Source organism: Aptenodytes forsteri, unplaced genomic scaffold, assembly GCF_000699145.1.
Source record: "Aptenodytes forsteri isolate BGI_AS27 unplaced genomic scaffold, ASM69914v1 Scaffold707, whole genome shotgun sequence".
NCBI lineage: Eukaryota > Metazoa > Chordata > Aves > Sphenisciformes > Spheniscidae > Aptenodytes > Aptenodytes forsteri.
The window spans coordinates 131,350-153,624 of NW_008795363.1; the positions used below are offsets into that span (position 1 = coordinate 131,350).

General features: G+C 45.1%; 1 protein-coding gene across 1 annotated transcript in view; it reads left to right on the plus strand.

Annotated features, from left to right (window-relative positions):
* Positions 1-22,275, plus strand: part of SHISA6 (shisa family member 6) — a gene marked incomplete at its 5' end in the record, with an annotated part of 267,860 nt that overhangs the window by 57,736 nt on the left and 187,849 nt on the right. Inside the window, one exon of the mRNA XM_009280183.1 lies at positions 3,850-3,945. Within this exon, the coding sequence (XP_009278458.1) occupies positions 3,850-3,945 (96 nt within the window). The remainder of the gene's footprint in view (positions 1-3,849; positions 3,946-22,275) is intronic.

Genomic DNA, 22,275 nt, shown 5'->3' on the forward strand with positions numbered 1-22,275 from the left:
CAAACATTTTAGCAGGGCCTGTTGCGACAGGACAAGGGGGAATGGTTTTAAACTCAAAGAGGGTGGTTTTAGACTAGATCTAAGGAAGAAATTTTTTATGCTGAGGGTGGTGAAACACTGGCACAGGTTGCCCCGAGAGGTGGTGGATGCCCCATCCCTGGAAACATTCAAGGTCAGGTTGGACGGGGCTCTGAGCAACCTGATCTAGTTGAAGATGTCCCTGCCCACGGCAGGGGGGTTGGACTAGATGGCCTTTAGAGGTCCCTTCCAACCCAAACTATTCTATGATTCTATGATTCTATGAATAATGCCTGTAGAGAACAGGTACAAGATAGCCATCAAACTGTCCCCACCTCATTTACACAGCAGATCTAGCTCAGAGATCTCCATTTTATTGTGTGCTTGGGGTCCTGCAACAGCTCCGTGCCCCCACCCTGGCCCCACAGGGCACCTCTGAGGGTGCACACACTATGCCGGGGCTGGTGCAGCCTCCAGCACCAGGAAGGGCTCAAGGGAACCTTGTGGGGTTTGAAAGAGAGGTCCTTTCTGTCTGGAATGACAGGGTTTGTTTGGTTGGGTGTTGATTGGCAATAAAAATCCCAAAAGTCTGAAATGAAATGAAAATCAGTCCATTTACACTTGTTTTTCAAGGAATTAGGGCATTTTTAGCGCTCTCACCGTAGGGCAGAGGGAAACACCCAGCTTCAGCCTACTAAAAATGAACAGCTTGGATAAGTTCCAGGGGTTTCTTAGCCCACAGGACAGGCATCTCCGTCAGCAGCTCAGCTCAGCTCATTGAACTGAACCCCCTTTTGGCAGGACCAATCCCTCTCCACCAACTGTGGAAGGACTCCCAGCAGCTAGGTGAGAGCACACACAGCTGAAGGTAGGAAGGAGGAAAACAGCCCCAAAGGAGAATGAAACAGGAGTGTTTTCTGGTCTGGCATAGCCCTGTCTGCACTTTCACTGCTCTGCAGCCTTGTCTACTTACGCTTGAGCTTCTTTAGCTCTGCTGTGGCTACTGGACACATGCATTTTGGTAAGGTACGAGGGAGCATTCGCTTCCAGTGTGAAACATCTTAGTCAAGAAGTGATTATGAAAAAGTCTGTTTGAATAACAGCACCTGAGCTTGGCCCACCAGCAGCCTCCAAGGCGCTTCTAAAAGTAAAAGCCGTGTACCAGCTTTTTTACACTGCGAAGCCAAAAGAAATGATCACAAGTGAGCAGGAATAAAAAAACATATAAAACAAATGTAGCATCCTATAATGTATCCATAAAAAGGGAATACTCACACTACTTGAAGTCTACAAGTTCAAGTTTCTCTGGGGAAAATATAACTCCTGTTCAAATGCTAATGGGTTTGTTATCACAGGGATGTTTTAATTTAACTACTAAGTACTATAAGAAGGAGCAGAGCAAGGTTCAGAGAGCAAATGGCTGATGAACAATCTTCAATCTGCCAGTAAATGTTTGCTTTTTTTTTTATATACTTCCCCTTCTTGATCTCTGTCTTAAACAGATTCTCCAAAGGGACATATAAAAGACAGCTGATTTCAGCTAGAGGTAATAGCGCATATTTGTGTGTTTCTTTTATCCTTGTTTAAAATGGTAAATTTATGGTACCGATAGAGTGTCAGCCACCAAAGTAGCTGACCCTGAGAGCATAGAAATTGATGGTATATGAGCAAAAACTGGCTTACTGGAAAGAAAAAATGCAGCACATTTTAGAAAAGTCATAAAGAAAGTGAATTGGGCATTGCAGCCACAAACCATCTCTGCAGGCTTCTCAGGACAAGAACAAACATCTCATGAAGCAAGAGTAGCTTCCAGGGCAGAGGCAAAGGTCGGCCACCCTTTTCCAGGAACACGGCAGCCAGAGCTTGCAAGAGCTAGGCAGGAAGAAGAGAGAAAGAGCCCATGGTCTTTCCTGTGGAAGCAGAAAATCCTTCTTTCTTTTTTCTGGAAACTCTTCTCAGCCAACTTATGAGTGGATGCCTCCACATTTGAAGGTTTTTGCTACCACCTTGCAAAACTATAACTGTAACAAGAAAACTGTCTTGCTGCTAACACTCCCAAACATGTAGAAACACTTTATATGTGTTTTGAGAAGTTTACAGGGAGCACTTGACTGACCTTGACCAGAAAAAGTATGTGAGGGAAGGGAGTGGGATGCTTTTTCTATTAGATAGGAATAAACATTTGTCAGAAGTCTCAGCATCTTCTGCCTGCCAAATGTGAGCCTCCTCTCAGGATCTTCAACATGCTCATGGCATGATGGCCATGATGGCAGAGTCTGTGCTAGGCTCTCCTGGCCAGACAGTTGCTGGTGTCCTCCCTGAATGGGGAGTGGGGTTTGGAGCATACTCAGGTCCATTGCAGGGCAGAACAGTGGGACATTTTTGGACAATTTAGACCTTGCGGGGGTGCTTACCCTCAGCCTACTCATATGCAAGGTGGACTCTGATGGCAGGAGTAATGGCCTGCAAAATCAGTAGTAGCTGCCGGGATACTGGAATGAGAATGACTGGCTAAAAAGGAAAGAGGAAAACTTTGCAGACTAATGAGATTTCAAAGTCTCTGTTCCTATTAGTTTTCACAGTGTTGCCAGAGAGCCTGAAAGTGTATGAGAACAAACGGCATTTGGTCTCAGTGTTTGAAAAATAGTAAAGGGCTGTAGCATCTGTCAGAGGCAATGTGAGCCTGCCAGAACATGGCCCCAGGCTGCATTTGCACCTGGATCCTTGATGCCCATTTGGCCCTCCCCATAGCTTCCTGACTCAGCTCTCCTGCTCGAGTGCCGTGCGCTGGACCATCTGCCGTGCTGGACTTCCAGCCACCATGGCTCAGAAGAACAGTGATGCATCACGGGCTTGTGCAGAAAGGCATGGAGAAGACAGAGACTTAACAGGGAGGGAGCTGCATTCCCGGTCCCTGAGGCTGCCTTACTTACCTCCCCCTGCACCTGTCTTATCTTTGCCTCTTTCTGAAATAAAAGGAATAGAAAAATTAGCAACATGAAAAAGGCAGGAGATGATAAAGAGTATCTGAAAAATTATCTATGTCCTCATTTCAGAGCTTTGCGTGGTAACAGGGAGGCAGAAGGCCTTTTTCTTTATTAATATATTAAAATATTAAAAAGCTGGTTGTCTCCTGAACATACTCTGTTGTCATGCACTGAGAAAGCTCCTAGGAAGTGTTCTGCAGAAGACTATTCCACTTGAGAAACTGTCCAGGGATGCCATTCAAGGACCAGAGCAAATCAAAGCTAAAAGACAAAGTTTGCTATCATACTGTTAATGGGGACTTGGGTCCAGCCTGGACAAGAGTGATATTTGCACCTTTGCTTTTGTGCTGAGACAAAATCTCTACCAATGGGACATGAAGTCTGTCAGGGGTCTGGCTGGAATCGGGAAGAATCAAAGCCACATCTCTTCTGATTTCCTTTAGCTCCTTAGTCTTGAAGGTTTGAGTGAGACCAGTTCCTTGGGAGTGCTGCTCCGAGCAAACCTGAATCTGAGCCAGTGATGATCAAATTTCCCAGAGATTGGGGTGTTTGGTTTGGCACGTTAGTGGTTCCCCTATCAAAATCTGTTCATTCCTTGGCAGTTATCAAAATATGCAATTGTTCTTCTTTGTAAATATTTGCCAATAAAGCAATAAGACTTTGATGCTGCTATAGCTGTTATGTTCTGTTATACCTTCTGCTTGCCATTAATAATGTAACCATGTGGTGGGGCCTTGGTACTCATATATGAGCGTGGCAGCGGGGCTGTATAGCATATATGTGTGTATACACACACACACACACACACTGAATAAAGGTTTCTTTGTTTTCTTTTCCATGGCAGGTCACTATGGAAAGGATATTTATCGAAGTGGAGGGCCAGATCTCCATAATTTCATCTCCTCCGGGTTTGTCACATTAGGAAGAGGACACACGAAGGGTACAGTGGAAACAATTTTTTGCTAAATAAAAAGATTGTTTTAAATAAAAAAGCTATAACTCAGAAGCTGGGTTCTAAGTGCTATGAGATAACAGTATTGGACTGCAGTCAGTAGATTTAGTCTAGCAAATATTGCTGCAGGTAAAATACTGTGCTCCTGACAGAACCTTTTAAATCCTAGCAAGGGAGACGGTGGGAGAGTGTAGGGTCGACAGCCAGACTCCAGACTCCACTCTGACTTTGCAGTTCAACAATTTATACTGTTTGTGTTTTCCTGGGTGCATGGTTGCAAACCACCATTGTGCTGCTGTACTTATAAAGGGAAGGGGAAGGAGTGTAACGCTGTCCAAGGGCAGGCAGTTAACACTTCAAGAGTGTGTTTCTGGATTTCTTTTGTTTGACTTCTGGGCTTTTTTTGGGGGGGTATTATGAATATTTTATAAAATTATTTCTTTTTAGGCCCTAAAACATATATTTTATGTGTTCATATAATCTGTGATATAATGTACAAACATGAAAACACAAAAATATACATATACTGCTCTGTGTATGTTCTGTGTATATGTACTGTATATAAAATATATGTTGAGAGACAGTTGTAGCTATATTAGATAAGTAACCATCTATCCCAGGAGTTGTGGTGACACAAAAGCTGTGAGATCTGACTCAAAGTAGCTGGTCACCAGAACCCCAGATGAATGTTCATTTTATGACGTTGTTGCATATTTGGTGAGTTTTTATAGTGTACAGTGAGACTATGTTTGGAGCGTCTTTCTGTTCACACCCACACCCTGACCGAGTCACGCTGGTGCACTGGCAGTGGGTTGCGACAGTGGGAGTGCAAGCATGTGCCATGCCAGTACTCGTCTGGTTTTGTGTCCTGCTGACTTCTGAGACTGTTGTACATTTATATAGACACAATGTATGTGGAGATACCTATATAGACACAATGTACTGTATGTGGAGATGTGTCCATGTGCTCACCTGGTTGAATGCACCTGTGTTGTTTCTGTGGATGACCATGACACAAATTATTAAAAGACCTTTATTTTTTCGTACATTTCCTGCACTTTTTCAAATTCTCCACAAGTGTCATCCAAAGCAGTGTTGGTCCTGTAGAACTGTCAGAGAAGAAACAAATATATGTATATTGTCTGTGTATGTCTGTGTGTGCTTAAATAAAGTTTACTGAGGCTGAGGCAGCACCCGTGGGACTTGTAATACAATACCCTGCAATTCCAGCCTGGCACTGCACCGGTGGAAGGAAAGCAGAGAAAACCGCCATGAACCTTCAGGTGGGCTGGGAGCTGAAATGGTTCAAGGAAGGACTCATGGACGGCATTTCACACAAGGTCTCCCTTTCTCCTCCCCATGCAAAGGGAGTTTTACAGTCATGTCATATCACATCAGGCCTGACAGTATATTTAGGGTGAGATAGCAAGTGTACCCCAGTAGAGGCATGGTCTACAGTGGTGTGTCCTGATAGCCTTCATCAAGCACATGGATAACCCCAGGCAGGGCCATAAAACCTGCCTCTCTGTCTCAGACATTTGAATTATCTTCAAGCAGTTTTCTGTACAATATACTTTTCCCAGATTCTTCCCAGATAAGAATAAAACCTGCTTTCCTTCTTTAACTGAAAAGTCTCGGGGGCTCTGTTCTTCTGTAGATAGGCCAGTGGTTTTCACACCTTTTCCACTGGCTTTGCTGGAAGCCCCGCAGAGCACATGTCCTATCCCTGGGAAGGTGGGAGAATGGGCAGTGGGAGTCCAGAGTGTTTATATACCATCTCTTCCAACAGCCATCAGATAGAGCAGTGCTTTCCAAAGTGAATAAAAGGCTTTTATTATCTGAAGAAATTAAACTGTATCTTGGCTGTTTGTGGACATAAAAGAATGGACTGGCCTTTGAATTCACTTTTCAGCTACCTGTAAATTCACATTTTATTTTAACAGTACCATAATGTTAACTTCTAACTTCTTAATGGTAAATTCACACGCCCACTCATGACTGGTGCAAGTGATTAACATCTCCACATATTCTGCAGGCAAACTGCCTTGTTTGCTTGTGCAATTGTGTAGATTTGTCTTTGGCTGTGATATGATTTGATTGCCTATTTGTGCTGTGAAAGCAGGGACTTTGGATGTAACAAATGACTTAGAGGCTCTATCATTAGGATTGTGCCTCTATCATTTGATTATTTCTGGAAATATTACACGAAAAATTTCCTGTGTTCAGTTTGAACTGGCAATGCAGTTGTACATGTAGACAAGAGAGATGAGTGCTCCAGCAAGGGTTACAGTCCTGAGCTTTTGCTGAGCAGCTTCATGCTCAGATTTTGTCCTATTTCTGTGTTCCAGTGTCTGTGTTAAAATCTCCACCTCAGCTACCATTAACCAAATAACCTTGCCCTGCCTTGTTGTTACACCACCATGGAAGAGGGTTCTGCTTTTAGATTGAACAACGCCAATGAAGTTTATCTCAATATTTCTTTGCACTGGGAGACACATTTTTGGTGTTTTCTCAGCTGTCTTCTGTGCTGTGGCAGAACTCCAAGTGCTGAGTAATATTTAAGAACTAATCTATTTTGGGCAGAAGACAAAGATGTGAGACATGCCAAACTACCATGGATACCAAATCAGCATATTCACATGTCTGACATCCACAAGCTCCTGCAAGATTGTGATTTATGATTCTTATATGACACTCCATTGGGCAATGCATCACTGCCTGGCATTTAAGTCTATAAAATCACTACATAGTGTGTTCTTCAAACCATGGTAAAAGACTTCACTGTCCATCTGTCATGATGATCTAAGAATGAATCCAAAGTCTTTAGGCCATAGAAAGTCTCCATGGTGAGACACACAGCAGGGCTAATCTGATCTAACATTAGATAGCTAGAAGGTAGACATTTTATTCTGAGGTAGTAACCTTCAATCCCATGTAGAGACACCTGGGAGACACCTGGAAGATACCAGCACCTCTAAAGGAGTGTTCACTGGATGGGCATTAGGCACCTTTTCTCCCCCTCTAGCAAGAGGGGAGCCATGGGGGGGGCTAGGTCTTTTAGCCATCAGAGGAAGGCAGATGAATCCCGCCTGCACTTGCTTGTATAGGAGTAGCTACTATTGCTCCAATTGCTGTGGTAGCTGCTGAGAGAGTTCAGTGCTCCAGTGAAACAAGTAGGAGCACTGAAGACAGGAGCTACCGCATCCCTCTGTGCACTAACCTAATTTAAAAACCAGCTTCTTCAACCTGTTCTCTCTCCGAGCATCTTGCTACTCTCAGATGTCCCAGGTTGCGACTACCCTAACATGGACTGTACTCACTCTCCTGCCAGGGCTCTGAAGAGCTCTGCTCAGTCACACAGGCTGGTGTAGAAACTTACACAGCTGCAACACAACATGGAGCAAGCACCCACGTGGATATTCAACCACAGTGAGTGAACAAGTCTTGAAGAGCAGTAAATTCATTCCAGATTAACTACTCCAGATCATGATTGTTGAGTTTTCGGGTAAAAATGTGATTTTTATTTTGTTTTTTTACTTCCAGCCTCAGGCCTTGAAAATAGTTTCTGAATGGAATTGGGCTCCTTGTATTTCACCAGTCTGTAACAGCAGTAGAAATTCTGTAGAGTAGATGATAAGCCCACTTCATCACTAAACAACTTCTTTGTTTTCCTGGTAACTCTGCAACAGTATTTAAAAAAGTGAGTTTTTTGCTGGAAAAGCATAATTTCCCAGTTGAACTCAGTGCTAGGGGTCAGGGAACAGTGAGGCAGGAGGAATATGGGATTTTAGACTCCTCTACTGAAGGGTCATCTCATAGGGAAAAACAGGACTTTTTCCTACAATCTGCTGGTTTCTTGTAAGTTTATGCCAGATCCTTGAGGAGGTGTAGAGGTAGGGCTGCAACTTGAAAAGCATGCGTGGAAAACTCAGGAAAAGTCAAGTGTCCTCACAGCCTGCCCAATAACACTTTCAGAAACAGAACCTCTCACTTTTGCTTCAAGGCTGCAAATCTTTACTGTTCCTGGATTCACTGGGAGATGTGCTCTGAGTTAGGGCATCTGCAGGAGTTTCTTTTCTTCAAGTATCCCACTAAAATTTGCACCTAGGAAGTTCTCCAGCAGTGCCAGTAGGCAGGAAAAAAAAAAAGAACCGTGTATCCAAGTTAGTGTGATGTGGCTGTTAAAGCCTGACTACATTGCTGCTGGCATCTCTGTGGAGCTGCACCAGCATCCTGCAGTGTGGGCAATGTGAAAACAATGTTGGTGCAGAGAAGCCAGCCTGGTGACTGAGTAATAAAAGCTACCCACAGTCACCTTTTGTCTTGTGATATTTGGTGCAGATATGGCAAGATCTACAGCCTGAATGTGGGATTTGCCTGCCTGGGCCTGTTGTCACTGTCCTGCAGCATGGTTGTACCTCATGCGTCCGCAAAGTGGCTCAGGACACTCTTTTGACGGTACAGCCTTTCATGTGAGGTACAGCTGTCCAGCCTGAGCTGGTTTTGGTTGAGCACATGTACCTGGTGTGTGGGAACATGGTATATGTCCTTTAGCAGGACCTTATACCCAACTAGACATCATACTCCCCAGATACAGCCTCACCCTTTGCCATCTCCTGATAAATATCCCACTCCCTGTTGCCTGAAATGATGCACAGCATCCATGTACAGGCAGAGGGGAAAGTGAGAGGTCAGCTGTTGCTGACTTCTTGCTTGTTCACAGTTGACAATATCTCTCTCAAATCAGACTTTTTTGTGCATATTCAAAAGGAGCGAATTGTTCTTGATCTAGTCCCGCCTTAGAAAATGATCACCTTTCTCTCCCAGGCCATGTACATGTGCATGAGTTGTTTTGAGGACAGACAGACCATATACCTCACGGTGCCAGAAGAGTGGAAGGTGGTTACCACATGGGTTCAAGGTTTGGAAGCTGCAGGGGGTTTTGAGAGTGAGAGGAGACAAGGTGATGTCAGGATGGGAGGGAGAGCTGACAGGTTTGAGGTAGCAGCTGTGTCTCATGGCTCCTCCCCACTTGCTGGTCTGTCAGTGGGCTCTGACAAGCCAAGGGAGCTACCTCATCACTGACCTGGCACCATGGCCAGACCTTCACCTCGTTGGGTAGTGCCCTGCAGCCTCCTGGAGATTCAGACCACTCTGGGGAGTGCACTGTGCTCCCGTAGTCAGCCCATGGGCCAGTACCGGGAGATGAAGGACCTGGTATCAACAGGGTCACTCAGGATTATTACAAGGCAAGTTTCAAGAGTAAAGCAACAACTTGCTTTATCTGAGAGTTTAACATTTGTGTTTGTTTATAAGAGAACCTCCTACAAAGGCAAACATGAAAGAGGACAAATGCAGCTCTAGATCATACTTAGCAACCAAGATCTTCCTGAGCTGCTTCAGTGTCTCAGCCAGCTGAGGTGGGTGGCAGCTCCACTTTCTCATCTTGTCTCCCCTGGGAGCTCCAGAGCTTTCCCAGCACCATGTCTCTGCTGCTCCCACTGGAAGGTGATGCCTTCCCTCTGTATGGAGAGAGGAAGCACAGAGTAAATGACTCATGGCTAAGTCTATGTTTGCCCAAGACAGCATTGCCAAGTTCATATTTGTGTGACTCAGAAAAGCTTGTCGATGATGATAGGGCTGTGGGACATCCCATGTCAACATGAGGATCAGGTCATTTCTTTCCTGAAATGTCTTGATCTACCCATCCATTGTATTCCCTCATTTGCACATTCTTCCCACCTTCATTGTTTTTTTCTGCAAGCTGAAGAATATCTGTGACAGGCTCTGTATTTTATAAATGACATATCTGTAAGCAAACTAATCTTTATGCAGACACCTCAGTGGATTTATAATATTCAGCATGCTGCAAGCTTTGCATACAGACAAACATGATACGATGTGGTAAAACGGGATCAGGTATTCACACTCACTGACACCACTTCCTCCTCTTGTACACACATTGTACGCACTCCCCTTTTACACACGCTGCTGTTCCTTTTGGAGACCCCAAACTGAGCCCCTTTTACAAGCATCGTCTCTGGAACCAGCAGTTTTACTGGTCCGTTGGCATGTAAATATGATTCAGAGATGAATGGGAGGAAAGAGATTTATTAATTTAATCATCATTAGCAGTTTGAGGATTCTGATTCCTCTCTCCAACACTGCTCTGGTTCCCTGCTGTCGTGGCTGGTTCCACGTTGCTTGGCTGGCAGCCTTGTGTTCCAGTTTCTTTCCCAAAGTGCTGGTTCATACCCTTAATTTGTTATTTGGGGGCCTTGGATTACATCTGTTGCATCAGCCCAATGTAGCTACAAAACATGCAATGAATCAGCTCCGAGATGGAATTTACTGCCTCCCCCCATCATTAGTAATCCACACTTGCAGTAAACTCATTAATACAGGGAAAGAGAGAAGTTTAAGTGTCATTTTTTTCATACCTGCATCTGTAACATGCCGTGAACAGATTATGCAAAAAATTGAGGGTTAGGTATGTTGAGCCCTTTTTCTCATTAAACACTTGTTAGACATTTCGTATCAATGGAGAGATGTCAAGCCAGAGCCCACTGCATCCCAATGAGTCATTTTATGTTCATCCTGGATAATATCTAATGATTTTGATGGTGTCTTGCAGTGTGTGTGCTAAAGATCACTTGCATTCTGATTCCAGATTAATTTCAACTATTGCATATTCTGACGCTTAATTGTATTGACTTGAAAATAGGATCATTGGGATGTGGAAACTGCTTCACGGCTTTGCAGAAAGATTCCATTACGCAATAGAGCATTTCAATCCGCTCTGAATTATTTAATCAACTTCAGACACGACCGTCCATTTCTCAGCAGAGTCTGGACAGCTCTTTTGTTTTATAGCCCTCTGAATAGCTGGATGGGAGGAGAGTGGGAGGTCATGGAAACCATACTGATGCCTGCAGCAGTTGTGCAGCGTGCCACTGCTGTAGGCAAAGAATGGAGTGAACATGAGCAAAACCACATCAGCCCCTGGGGTCACCTTCTGCAAAGTACGTTGAAGTAACTAAGGTGATGGGTCCACGCCCTTCTGTCTTCAGACAAACTGGCCACAAACCTGGCTTAAAGCACAGCCTGGAGAGACTGTTTTGGAACGTAGCTTTCCGAGCTAGTGTGTCCCACACTATGAGCAATGAGCAGAAGGGGGATTGACAGCTAATCTGAGAGCCTTCCTCAAGCTTATTAAGGAAACAGCAGAAAAATGACCACAGGCAGGGCACGGAGCACATATATCACTGCTAAGCCAGGAGATTCAGCTTCCTGTGGCAAGAAGCCCACGTTGCTCCATAGCCAGCTATTAAATGGAGGCTGCTTCCTGCAGCAAGAAAGCAAGCTTCCCCTGCGGGCAGCCTCACTGGTGCATGTGAAGAGACACACTTCTTGTCAGTTGGAGATCATATTGTTCACCACCTCAGCCGATCGATGGCATTTTTAACTTCACCTGATCAAACATGCTTCCTGGAGGACACAGACAGGACTGAGGTGGGAAGAGAGGATGTCAGCCCAACCCAACCCAGGTTGGGTTGCCTCTTGTTTCTCACTGACGGACAGTTAAATCCAGAATCTTGTGTCTGAGCCAGGAAAAGACCACCCTGTGCCTTTCTGCGTGTGCACGTTCAGGCTGGGATTAGCAATGTGTACTAGCAACTAGTACTGAAACATGCAATATTGGAGGTAAACTTGCACCTGGCACTTTGCAAAAGGTCATGGGGCACCTCTGGCTTTTGACTTCAGCATATGGTCCCCTTTACAGACCCAGGCATGCACAGGAGATTGCGACTAGTCTTCATCACTGCCACTGCTGAGGACCTTATGTTTCCATGTCAATGTAAATCACAGAAGTTATCACTCCACTCATTCTCCGTCTGTGGTCAGTGAATTATTTTGCTGCTCACTTCCTTGTCCTACAAACTGCATTGCATCCAGCACTCTGCTGAGTTCCCATGGATGGTTTTCAATTATCTAGTACTCTAGAATGGAATTATCTTCTTTCTGCTGTGTGTTAAAACGGTATATCAAAATTACAATAGCTGAGAGGAGAAGAAAAAAACCCTGCCTATTATCGGATGCCCTTTCACAGAGTCTGTCAATTCTCCATGATCTTTTGGCAGATACCTTTGAAAACTGAGCTGAAGGCTGCTGAAAAGCTGGCACTTACAGCCCAGCTATCTATGAAACAGGGAGCATCAGCTGCATGCCACAAACTTCGCTCTGAAGAATGTCTTTTTTGATATTTATTATCAAGAACTAATTTATAAAAACCCTTATGATTTCCTGCTACAGTGTCACTGAACATCTCAGGCTGGTTATCTCCCCAAACAGGGTTTTTAACCGAAATTAAGAATCACCCTTAGAGTTGGCATACTGTTTCTTTAGCAGGTCAGCATTCAGTCTTAATTGTGTTTGCAGATTGTAAATAAGAAATTCAAGTATTATGAAAAAATTGGAGATTCCTGGGTGCAGATAGGGGACTTTGCAGAGGGATCTGTAATTCTGAAGCACCTGTGATATCACCAGAACAACCGAATCCCATGGTCAGAGTTTGGCCTGGGATGATGAAGAGCTTGGGCACACCCCAAAATCTACTGTTATAGCAAAACCAGTATGTTATACACGGTTTATTTTCTAAAGTTCCTTGGAAGGAATATTGGATCATCATCAGAGAAGTGCCTTTGGAGACACAGGCCCCAGGTTTGCTTTCCAGATTTGCTTTTTATATATGGTACTCACTCATAGGGAAATTATTTGATCCTAGGAGCTTCAGTTTATCCTTTAATAATCAGTGTAAAACTGTGGATAACTGTAGGGGGTTTATACAACAAATGCCACAAAAGTAATTGCAGACAGTCCTTGAGGGACAGACTTGAACTTACTGATTGACATTTTCTACTCTTTGAAACAGATTAATCTCCATCTCTTGACAGCATGCGGGCCCCTGGCTGTGACTGTTTATATTGTGGTAGTGTCTAAAGGCCACAGGTTGAAGATGGGAACCATGATTCCTAGATGGGGACAAACCAGAGGGAGACATACCCCAGATGTCTTATTTCTTCTTGTATGGGATTTACAGGTGTGCAACAGCTGAATATCTGTTGAAGTAGGAATGTTAAGTTTCACAGTTTACAACATCACTTTGTTGTCCCAGACCTAGTTTTACAGAGCTGTGGTTCTCTAGTCATTTCGTTCCTGTTCTGTTCCTCAGCTGGAGGAATGCTTCACATTATTCCAAAGTCAGTTTTGTTTAATACTGCCATGAGTTTGCTACAAGTCTGGTGTCCATGCTCCAAGAGGTGCATAGTAAAACAGCTGAATGAGGGCTTTCCTACTGCAGTTGTTTTGCAGTCAAAAGGATAATAAAATTCTCTTTGCCTAAGCACAAAATCTGTGACTTTTAGTGTGTTGGGCCCTTAATCTAACCTTAGCTGAAATAAGAGAAGCTGAACTGTAATCTGCTGTTGTGTAAGGCCTGCTGCTGTTAGCATATTGCTCTGCTGGTTCAGAGACAGCAGATGTAGATGTTTTCATCCTTTTCTTGTCCTATCAGCTGCCGTTGCATCCAAGCAGGGCTGCTTTACTCTTCCAGGACAGGGCAAATCCCACAGGCTGAGAACCTCCTTCCATTTAGATTGTCTCATAGTGACTAAAGCTGGTGACATTTGTCAGTGATCCATTAATCTTCCATTCATGGGGCTGCAAGGACACTTTAGAGGTCTGTAGTGAAGCCAGATGATTCCTACCCTTTCTGGCTTAAAGTCAGGCTTGTACTTTCAGCTAGGTACCAAAATCCTTTACTCAGTGGAGAGAGCCTGCGCATTTCATCGATTCTGATGCCACAGGCTGAGGTCACCAGCAGGACCAGGGTGACTGTTGCCCTGCTTCTGTTCTTCATTGTGTGGCAGGATGCAATGTGGACTGCTGGCAGCCTTGGGTTTGTGGTGACACAGTGCTCACAAGTGTAAGGCCTCTGCTTTCACAGATTGACACAGCAGATGCTGGAGGAAGTGCTAAGAAATTTGCACAGTTAAGCCCAGGTCTTAGAAACCAGAAGCCTGTTTTTTGCTCCAGAGAAGGAGCAGTTTCTCTCTGGCACGTACGTGAAAGGTCTTGTTTTAGCCGTAAGATATTTCTAACTGTTGAGTTACTCTTTGTGGACTCAGAGAGAGACAGAACTCAGCAATTTCCCACCTGCCAGAGTGACATTGCTGTGATTGAGTTTAAGTTATGAAATCAGGCTATAGCATACCTTTTTTATAGGTGACGGAAGTCTGTGCAGTGCAAAATTTGCTACTGTTCTCCACGAACAAAAAGTGCAGCGTTCCCAAGGAGCAGGGAGGAGATAAGGGGAGCAACTGCACTACATTGTCCTTTGTAACTGCTTTGAGGCTGAAATGAATTTACAGTCCCCTGTTGGCAGGAATTGCTTCTGCTGCCGCGGCAGTGGGTAGGCAGTTGAGTCAAAGTGCCACAGTCCTCTTGGGACTTGAGGAGAAGGAATGGGCAGCCCTCATCTGTCATTTTCCTGAAGATGGAGATGACTTGCTACCTGGAGGTTCTCAGGAGGTCATAGGGCCAGCAGGTTCTCCAAGAAACCCTAAGAGAAGAGCAGATTTTGTTAGGAAGTGAGGGGGGGCTATGGACTGAAGGATGAGTAGAGCATTTTCTCCTTGCTTGGACTTTTCAAAGCAAGCCCTGCACTCTTCCTCCTGCCTCTCTTTTAGGACACCAGTAAATGCCCTAAAAGTTATCATCTGTTGGGAAGAATACACACTCATAGCACTGATCAAAGACATTGGATAGGTGAGGAGGGGCTGTACTGAGTCCCCCAGCAGCTGTGCCAGGAATCACCCCTTTTAAAGGGCTGAGCCCCTTCCTACTGCTCGGCTCCTGACTGTTGCTAAGACAGCTGTTTCCTTTCTGACAGCATCTCCATTTCTCCTCAGAACTGGAATAAACCCATTCTGTCATCCACACTCTTCAGGTAGTGACTTTGAAACTCCCCAGGGTCCTGAAATCCCTTATGCAATGACCATCACACTCCTGAAAACAGATGCCCACAATCGCTTATTATAGCAGTGTGCCCTTATTTCCTCATGTGAAGGCAGTCATGATGATTTCTCCAAAGGTTTTCCTGGATGAGGGCATCATTTCCATGCAGTGCCTTGAGGCTGCTGCTGGTGCTCTCATGGAGAAGAGTTGCCAGAACCCAGGTCTGTGGCAGTTTCTGAGACTGGTGGTTAGATTGAACCTGTGATTTTTTGTCTGACAGGTGTAAAGCAAGAAGCACCTCTTTTTCACTGACTCTCCTTCTAAATTAGTGGCTGCAGAACAGAGAGCAGCGTTTCAGCTGGAGGCAAACCATGAGACAATGCCCATAGCAAGAAGATGCACAGAGCAGGAAGCCTTCAAGCAGGAACAAAATTCTTCATGACAGTTTTTCTGACTCTTGGATAGTCCTAGCATCAAGTGAATGAACAAAGAGACTGGGTTTTTGCCAGTAATTCATATACCTGACATACAGTTTCTGGATGACAGCCTAGTTCCTCAACTAAAGATCTGATTCCAAGCCCACTTTCTGCCAATGACTGGTATTTTTTAATTGATTTCAATGGCACTGGCTTGGATCTGCTGCAGAAAATAAACTTGTGTATGCCAATGCAGACCATACAATACTGCTGTTGCACACCTGCCCCTTGAGAAAATGGTGGGTTTGCTTTCCCAATGTGCATTCCCCATCTGAACAAGGAATGAATTAAAGACACATTAGAGCCCTTTTTAAAAAAAAAAAAAATGTAGCTGATGTTCCTGGAAGAAACGTGCTTATAACGTGAACAAAAAGGAGTTTACTGTTCAGGCTGAAAATTGTTCTCTGACTCTAGGAGTCAAACCGGATTTTGCTAGTGGGAGTTTGTTCAAATTCTGTGATCAATACATGAGACAGATTGAGCTCGGGGACCTGCCTTCCCAGCTATGATAAGAAAAATGTTAGTGCAGACAGCGAGATGCAGATCTGCTGAGTAAAAACTCTCATCCTACACAATCATATTTCTGAGCAGATCTGCTCTTTATGTGGGGCCATATCTGTGCACACAACTCACAGACTTCTCTTTGGAAACATAGCCCTTCAAAATTTTGTTAAGGTACTATACTCTTATCTATTCTTTTTATGTCATCACCCTGCCTCAATTGTTTAAAATGTAACACAAGTTTTATTCCAAAGTATATGTTACTGTTATTAATTTAAAATATGCTCAGATACCAAGAGCGTACAGTCTATAAAAGGCATGTCCTCATATTCGTTTTAAACCAGGACACTAAAAATAGAGCCAGTTCAAATATAGGTGATGAGAATAACCCAAGGTTCATATCAGGAGGTATGATATGAATAAAGACTTTAAAAATGCCTGGCAAAGTGTGTGTGCTTGGAGGGAGCTGCAGATAAAAGTTTGTAAAGTAGATTTGGGACAGAGAAGGTAGTTTGGTGAGTACCACGCATCCTCTCTGTATGGCAACTGAAAGGCATTGAATTAAAAATGCTGAATTCAGAACAGAGAGCAAGAAATGCTTTTTGACTCAGTGTGAGTGTAAGCCTGTGGATCTCACTGTCACAAGGTGCTGTTGAGATCAAGTGTGTGTAGGACACAAAACACAGATCATGATACTTTTGTGGTTAGCGAGATAGGCAAAGTTACTGTAAGTGTTAAAAGAGAAGTGAGGGAAGTAATATGAACATTCAGGTCTGAGGCTTAAGTGCCTCAAACTATTGGGACTGGAGGAAACCTCCGTGAGTTCATGCTGTCCCGTAAGTGTCCAGGGCAGGGGTTCATCCTGTAAAACAGTTAATACTGTGTACCCACAGGGTACCAGAAATACCTTCAATTTGTTCCAGTTTTGTACGACCTGAGTGAAAAATAGGACACTCCAACTAAGGGGAGCGAGAACTGATCAACGACTGCATGGGAAGAGGGTGGGTCACAACTGAAAAGTCAACTCACTGTGGGCACATTTGCAGATGGCACAAGGTGGGGGGCCACGACTGACCCTCACTGCTTCATTGTGGCCTCTGGACTCTGGCGAGGGGACACAGCTTTGATGCTGTGCTTGGTGACAACTCAACCTTTCTTCTCGGGGTTCCTCGACCTGCTTGCAGCTCAGGGTCCTGGCCGAGGCTCATCCAGCCTCGGGGGGTGTCCAGCTTTGTCCTGTTCCCCAGATGAGGCAGGAGCTTTGGACTCCGGAGTGCTTCTAGCTGATGCATGGAAACTGAGCACAAGCAAAACACAGATCCTACGTGGTTGTTGAGCGGACGCCAGTCTAAGCTCCTGGTGGGTCGTTGATAGCCCCAGTGGCTTGGTAGGGAGGTGTTTCACTTCCTGCAGGCTCCAAATCGCTGAGAGTGGGCTTCACCAGCTGCAGCTGTGTCTAGGCAAATACAGGGCTGGCACAAGTCAGCAAGCAAATGAGTCTAAGCAGTGCGGAGGAAAGATGAGCAGGAGAGGATAAATGTGTGACCCACCCTCCAGCACCACGCAGGAGTGCAGCCCAAAGGGATGTGTGCATTTGAACCCACAAAGCCACAGCACTTTGTTTTGCTTCACCCACGCTGTTTATCTCTCTCTCAAACATTTAAGCCGTGTGTAGGCTCTGATCCCTGCCTACTGCAAATGAAGTGTCTTATTGGGTGCATGGTACCCACAGTGTGCCAGGCTGCTCCTTTCCCATCCCTGCCCTCCAAAAGCAAAGCAGAGAGTGAGACAGGTCCTGTCAGCAGCTTGGCAGTTTCCATCCCCCTTCTGTGTCTTGTGGTACATCCTGACACAGACTCTGCAACGTAAACACACGCATAGCCCAGTGACTCCATATCTCACTGATGCTGAATCATCCTCCCCTGGCTCATCGGGGCAACAGCCGATGTCAAGTATCACGTCAATTCTGACTTGTCTTTTGGTAAGTGATAGGAAGAGGTTGTGCAAAATGATTGTGCCCCATGTTCCAGTGGCTTTTCCTGCCTCTGGTGAGGTCTCTGGTCTCCCCTGCAGCCTCTCTCACATGCAGAGCAGACAGATGTATGGTGACACTCTGTGTCATCCATTCACAGAATTGCATGTTCAAGTGCACTGCATTAAGACCCTACTTTCCTATTTCCCTGCCATTCCTTCAGTTATAAAACAAGCCTTTTGGAAGATCTTGAGCTTCAGGTCTTACTTCTCAAGATCCCTGAAGTGGCTGGCAGTCCTCTGAAATTCTCCACGTGCAAGCACCAGCGACACAGAGCCTGACAGCGCGTGAGGGATGCAGACAGCCACAGCTAGCACATGGCCCAAAGCCACTGGGACAGCACGTCCACGGCCTCCATCACGCATGTCCCTCCAACCTGCCACAGAAGAGAGCTCTTCCTCCTGTTGTCAAGGGTATTGTACGCTGTCATGATCATGCTCATTACAGAGCTTTCACCCTTTAGATGTGAATAAGGATTTGTATAGAGCAAGTGAAAACAAAATAGATAGCTGCTGTTGGATTTTCTAAACAAGCCTTTCAGAGCTGCTGGCTTCTTTTTCATATGCAGATAAGACGGAAGTACCTTGAAATATTTAGGCGGAACTGCACAAGAGACACTGAACTGGGGATGGCAATCATAACAGAGTGAATTTTTACCGTTTCCAAAGCCTTTTCCTGCACCAATATATCCCAAGAAAGCCATCGAATAAATTGGGATGACTGTCTTAATTTTGAAGTTGGGGAAGGAGAGACAGGAACAGGACTGGAACATGGATCAAACATGACACACAGATCAGAAAGGTAGTTTGATGGAAATAAGCTGGAGACCGAGTGGGAGAAGGAGATACAGTGACTATATCTTCCTTGGACTGTGGCATTGGTTGTGACTGCTGTACACAGCTGAGGTGACTTTCAGAACATACCAAAAAGGGGATTCAGATCTGTGGCATCCTCAGGATGACCCAGGCAGCATGGATGAGACAGTTAGAAATGGGACCTGTTCAGTCCTTGCACCAAAACAACAGGCTCTGGATTATCCTCATGACTTGATGGTGTCTGGGTTTTCCCTCGGTCACTTGCTGATGGAGAAAGGAACAAACATCTTTTCTTCAGGAGGATGCTGAGGTACCCATGCTGAGGTGGTGTTCAGGCTTTAGGACAGTCTCATCTAGAAAGCCTTTTGTTCCAGATCTCTGGGATCTGGGAACAGTACTGGTGAAGCTGAGATTTGGCAATAGTGACCATTTTTTTCCATGGAGAGCATAAGCAGGATTAACTTATCCTCTTCAGGTTCCCTTTTTATCATCCTGCAGTGGGGGGACTGGCTGTAACTTGAGAGACAATTCCCAGCAGAAGCCCCATGTCTGCACAAATGCCAATTCAGATATACATATCAGCAGAAATTTAGTAGTGTCAATATCTTCTTCACAGTTTGCAGCAAACCAGGGTCCTTGTGATGGAGCCGTGATTTATGGTCCCTTTTGGTCCATCAGCAGGAGTGAGAATAGGACTGCCTGCCAGGTTGCATGGCTGCCGAGGAGAGAAGCCCACATTTGTGGTTACGTTTGCTCACATGGATTTCCCAGGCATATATGAGTTACAGAAGATATTCCTCTTTTCTTTCTGAAAGAGGCAACAAAGACAAAACAGAGTCAGTATGGCATCTCCACCTGACTCTGCTACTCAGCCTCCATTGGTACTGCCGAGGGAGAAAGAGGCCCTGCTGCCGAGCACATCCCAAATCACACATCCAGAGCAGACCAGAGGAGCTTCATCTTAACCATGCCTAATTTATCCACCGGCTACCAGAGTGATTGACTCAAAAAGAGACCTCTCTAATACATCCAATTTGAGGATCCCTACCTTCTGATAAATGCATAGTCCTTGTGTTTACCCGATACCCTGGGAAGGAAGCCTCCAGCCCTCAGGATGGATATGGGCCATCCATTAGGGAACAGAAAGAAGACACAAAAAAATGGTGCTTTTGAGCTACTATCTAGTCCTCTCTAGAGAAGAAATCACCCACAGGAGGCACAGGAGCCCCTGGGCAGCTTCTCTTTGTTTACTCTGTTCAAAGAAGATTAATTCATACTGGAGCAGGCACAAAACTATCCTGCAAAGAGGGTTTTCTGGGGAGGAGTTGTCCTGCTAGGCAAGGTGAGACTAGAGTTTAGCTTGTTTAGCCCAGAAAAGGAAGACTGGGAGACATGGGATCATCCTGCATCACAGCAGTGGCTTAATAGCTGGGACAGAAAATCACGTGTAAACTAAAGGACAATACCAGCACAAACACAAGAGGGTGAAGATTGGTCATGGATAGATTTAGTGCAGGAGGTTTAAAGGTCAGAGTTGTGAAGTTCTCCAACAGTCACCCAGTTAGTGTATTGGTGTGCACTGGGACAAGCACACCAGCTCTGTAGCATGGAGCTTGGTCAGTTCCCAGAGGAACACTCTGTCCCAGCATTCATGGTACAAGGCTTGGAGGAAGGTTCCCTTTTTGTCACTTGGGAGCACTGTGAGGAGGTTTGGAGCCCAGCAGAGACAATGTTTCCGTAACAACCCTGTGCCAGCAACCCAGAATGCCTGATGGGGAGCAGAATAAAGGACAATTTCCCAGAGAAGGGTGGATTATTTGAGTCTTCATAGTTCTGTTCTGAAAGGACAGATAGTATCCCTCAAGAAAGAGCTGCTGTACCTCTGAGTACACCAGCTTCCAGCTGCTCAGACTTTCACGGGAGTTGTGTCTACCCACAGCCTTGCTCTGCAGAAATTGAATGCATCAGAAATAAAGCAGATCAGGCTATTACATTCATCTTTTGTATGCCCACTGGTTTTCTTGCAAAGATAGGTCCCATGCCTCAAACGTCAAGCCTCCAGACCTCTCCAAAGAGGGGAGAAAATACAGTCCAGTGGACAGGAGGGGGCAGCCCTCCAGCTCATACCTAGGACTACTCTCTGCCCCATGTTACACTGCAGCCCACCCTCCTTTCTCAGGTGACCCCATGCCTTACAAGGCTCACAATAGCTTTGGAGGCTCACACATTGGTCATGTAGATGGGATTCATTTAATCTTACTTATAGCATCTAAAAATGGGGTTTTTAGTCTAAGCTGGTCATGTAGGCTCTCCAGGGTGAGAAGTGGGCATCTTTGCAGTGGTTCAGCTCATCCTAAGACAGGTGAGTTTCTCTGTGTACCTAAGAGCTTAGATGACCAACTAGAATTTGTGTACAAGCTTTACAGCTAAAACCAGGGGGTTGGGTGTAGTTTAAAATTACATCCCCTAAAACTACAGCTAGTGGAGGCATTTTTCCCTGCTTGTTCATTCCCTTCCTTTCAATACATCTTCCTTTGCGCCAGCACAAGCACTGGTGTGCTTTCAAGTTGGAGGAAACCAAACCCAGACTGCTTTGAACCCAAATCAGTTCACTATGTGTTCTCATGGATGCTGTGCTGGCTTGAGGACAGGCATGGCAGGGAGCAAGGTGCAAAGAGCAGGGGAAGAGTGATCTGACTGTTTCAGCAGCATTGCTCCTTAAAATGAGCATGAAGCTCCAGCATGAGTTGAAGCCCACTCCGTAGAGTCACAACACAGTGCATCACAGTTAAAAAGAACGGCATTATAGAAAGACTACCCCGGATTTGTAGCTGGCATCACATTTTGAGATTTGTGTTATGAAGTACAAGAACTCCAGCTAGCACAAGCTGTATTTATCTTGCTTGTATTGATCCTTGCTCTGCCACAGTAATTTCTTTTCTTTAAGGATTCTCGGCTGTTTTAATGTAAGTCTTCATTGATAGAGAAAAAAAGATGGCAAAATCACTGGTTGCTATGTGCAAGCAGGAAAATTCGTGTTGGGAAGCCAGAAGGCTACAGACATCCGGAAAACGGGGCTTAGAAGGGTGCTGATGCCAGAGCACTCAGTGGCTGAGGTTTCTTTATCTGCATATGTCAACAGGAGACACTCTCACAAAAGGGTGGCTTTCTCCAAGTACATCCTCACTCTCTGGTACACAAAGGGAGGACTAAAGCACTGCAGTCCAGCACTGTCCTACAAACAGGGTTCACAGAGCCATACTCCCAACAGGCTCCATGACAGCAGAGGCTTCAGGGGTGCCCAGTTAGCATCTTTTTTCTCTAGCATGCTTTTTCCTTAAGAAAGATGACAGTGTGAATGTGGCTGGAGGCAGATTTGTCCAAACCGTAAGGATTTTAACATGCCTGTGTTTCTACACTCCCCACACCTTAAGGCAGCTACTGATATCATGCTGGGTCTGCATGCAGATTTATAAAC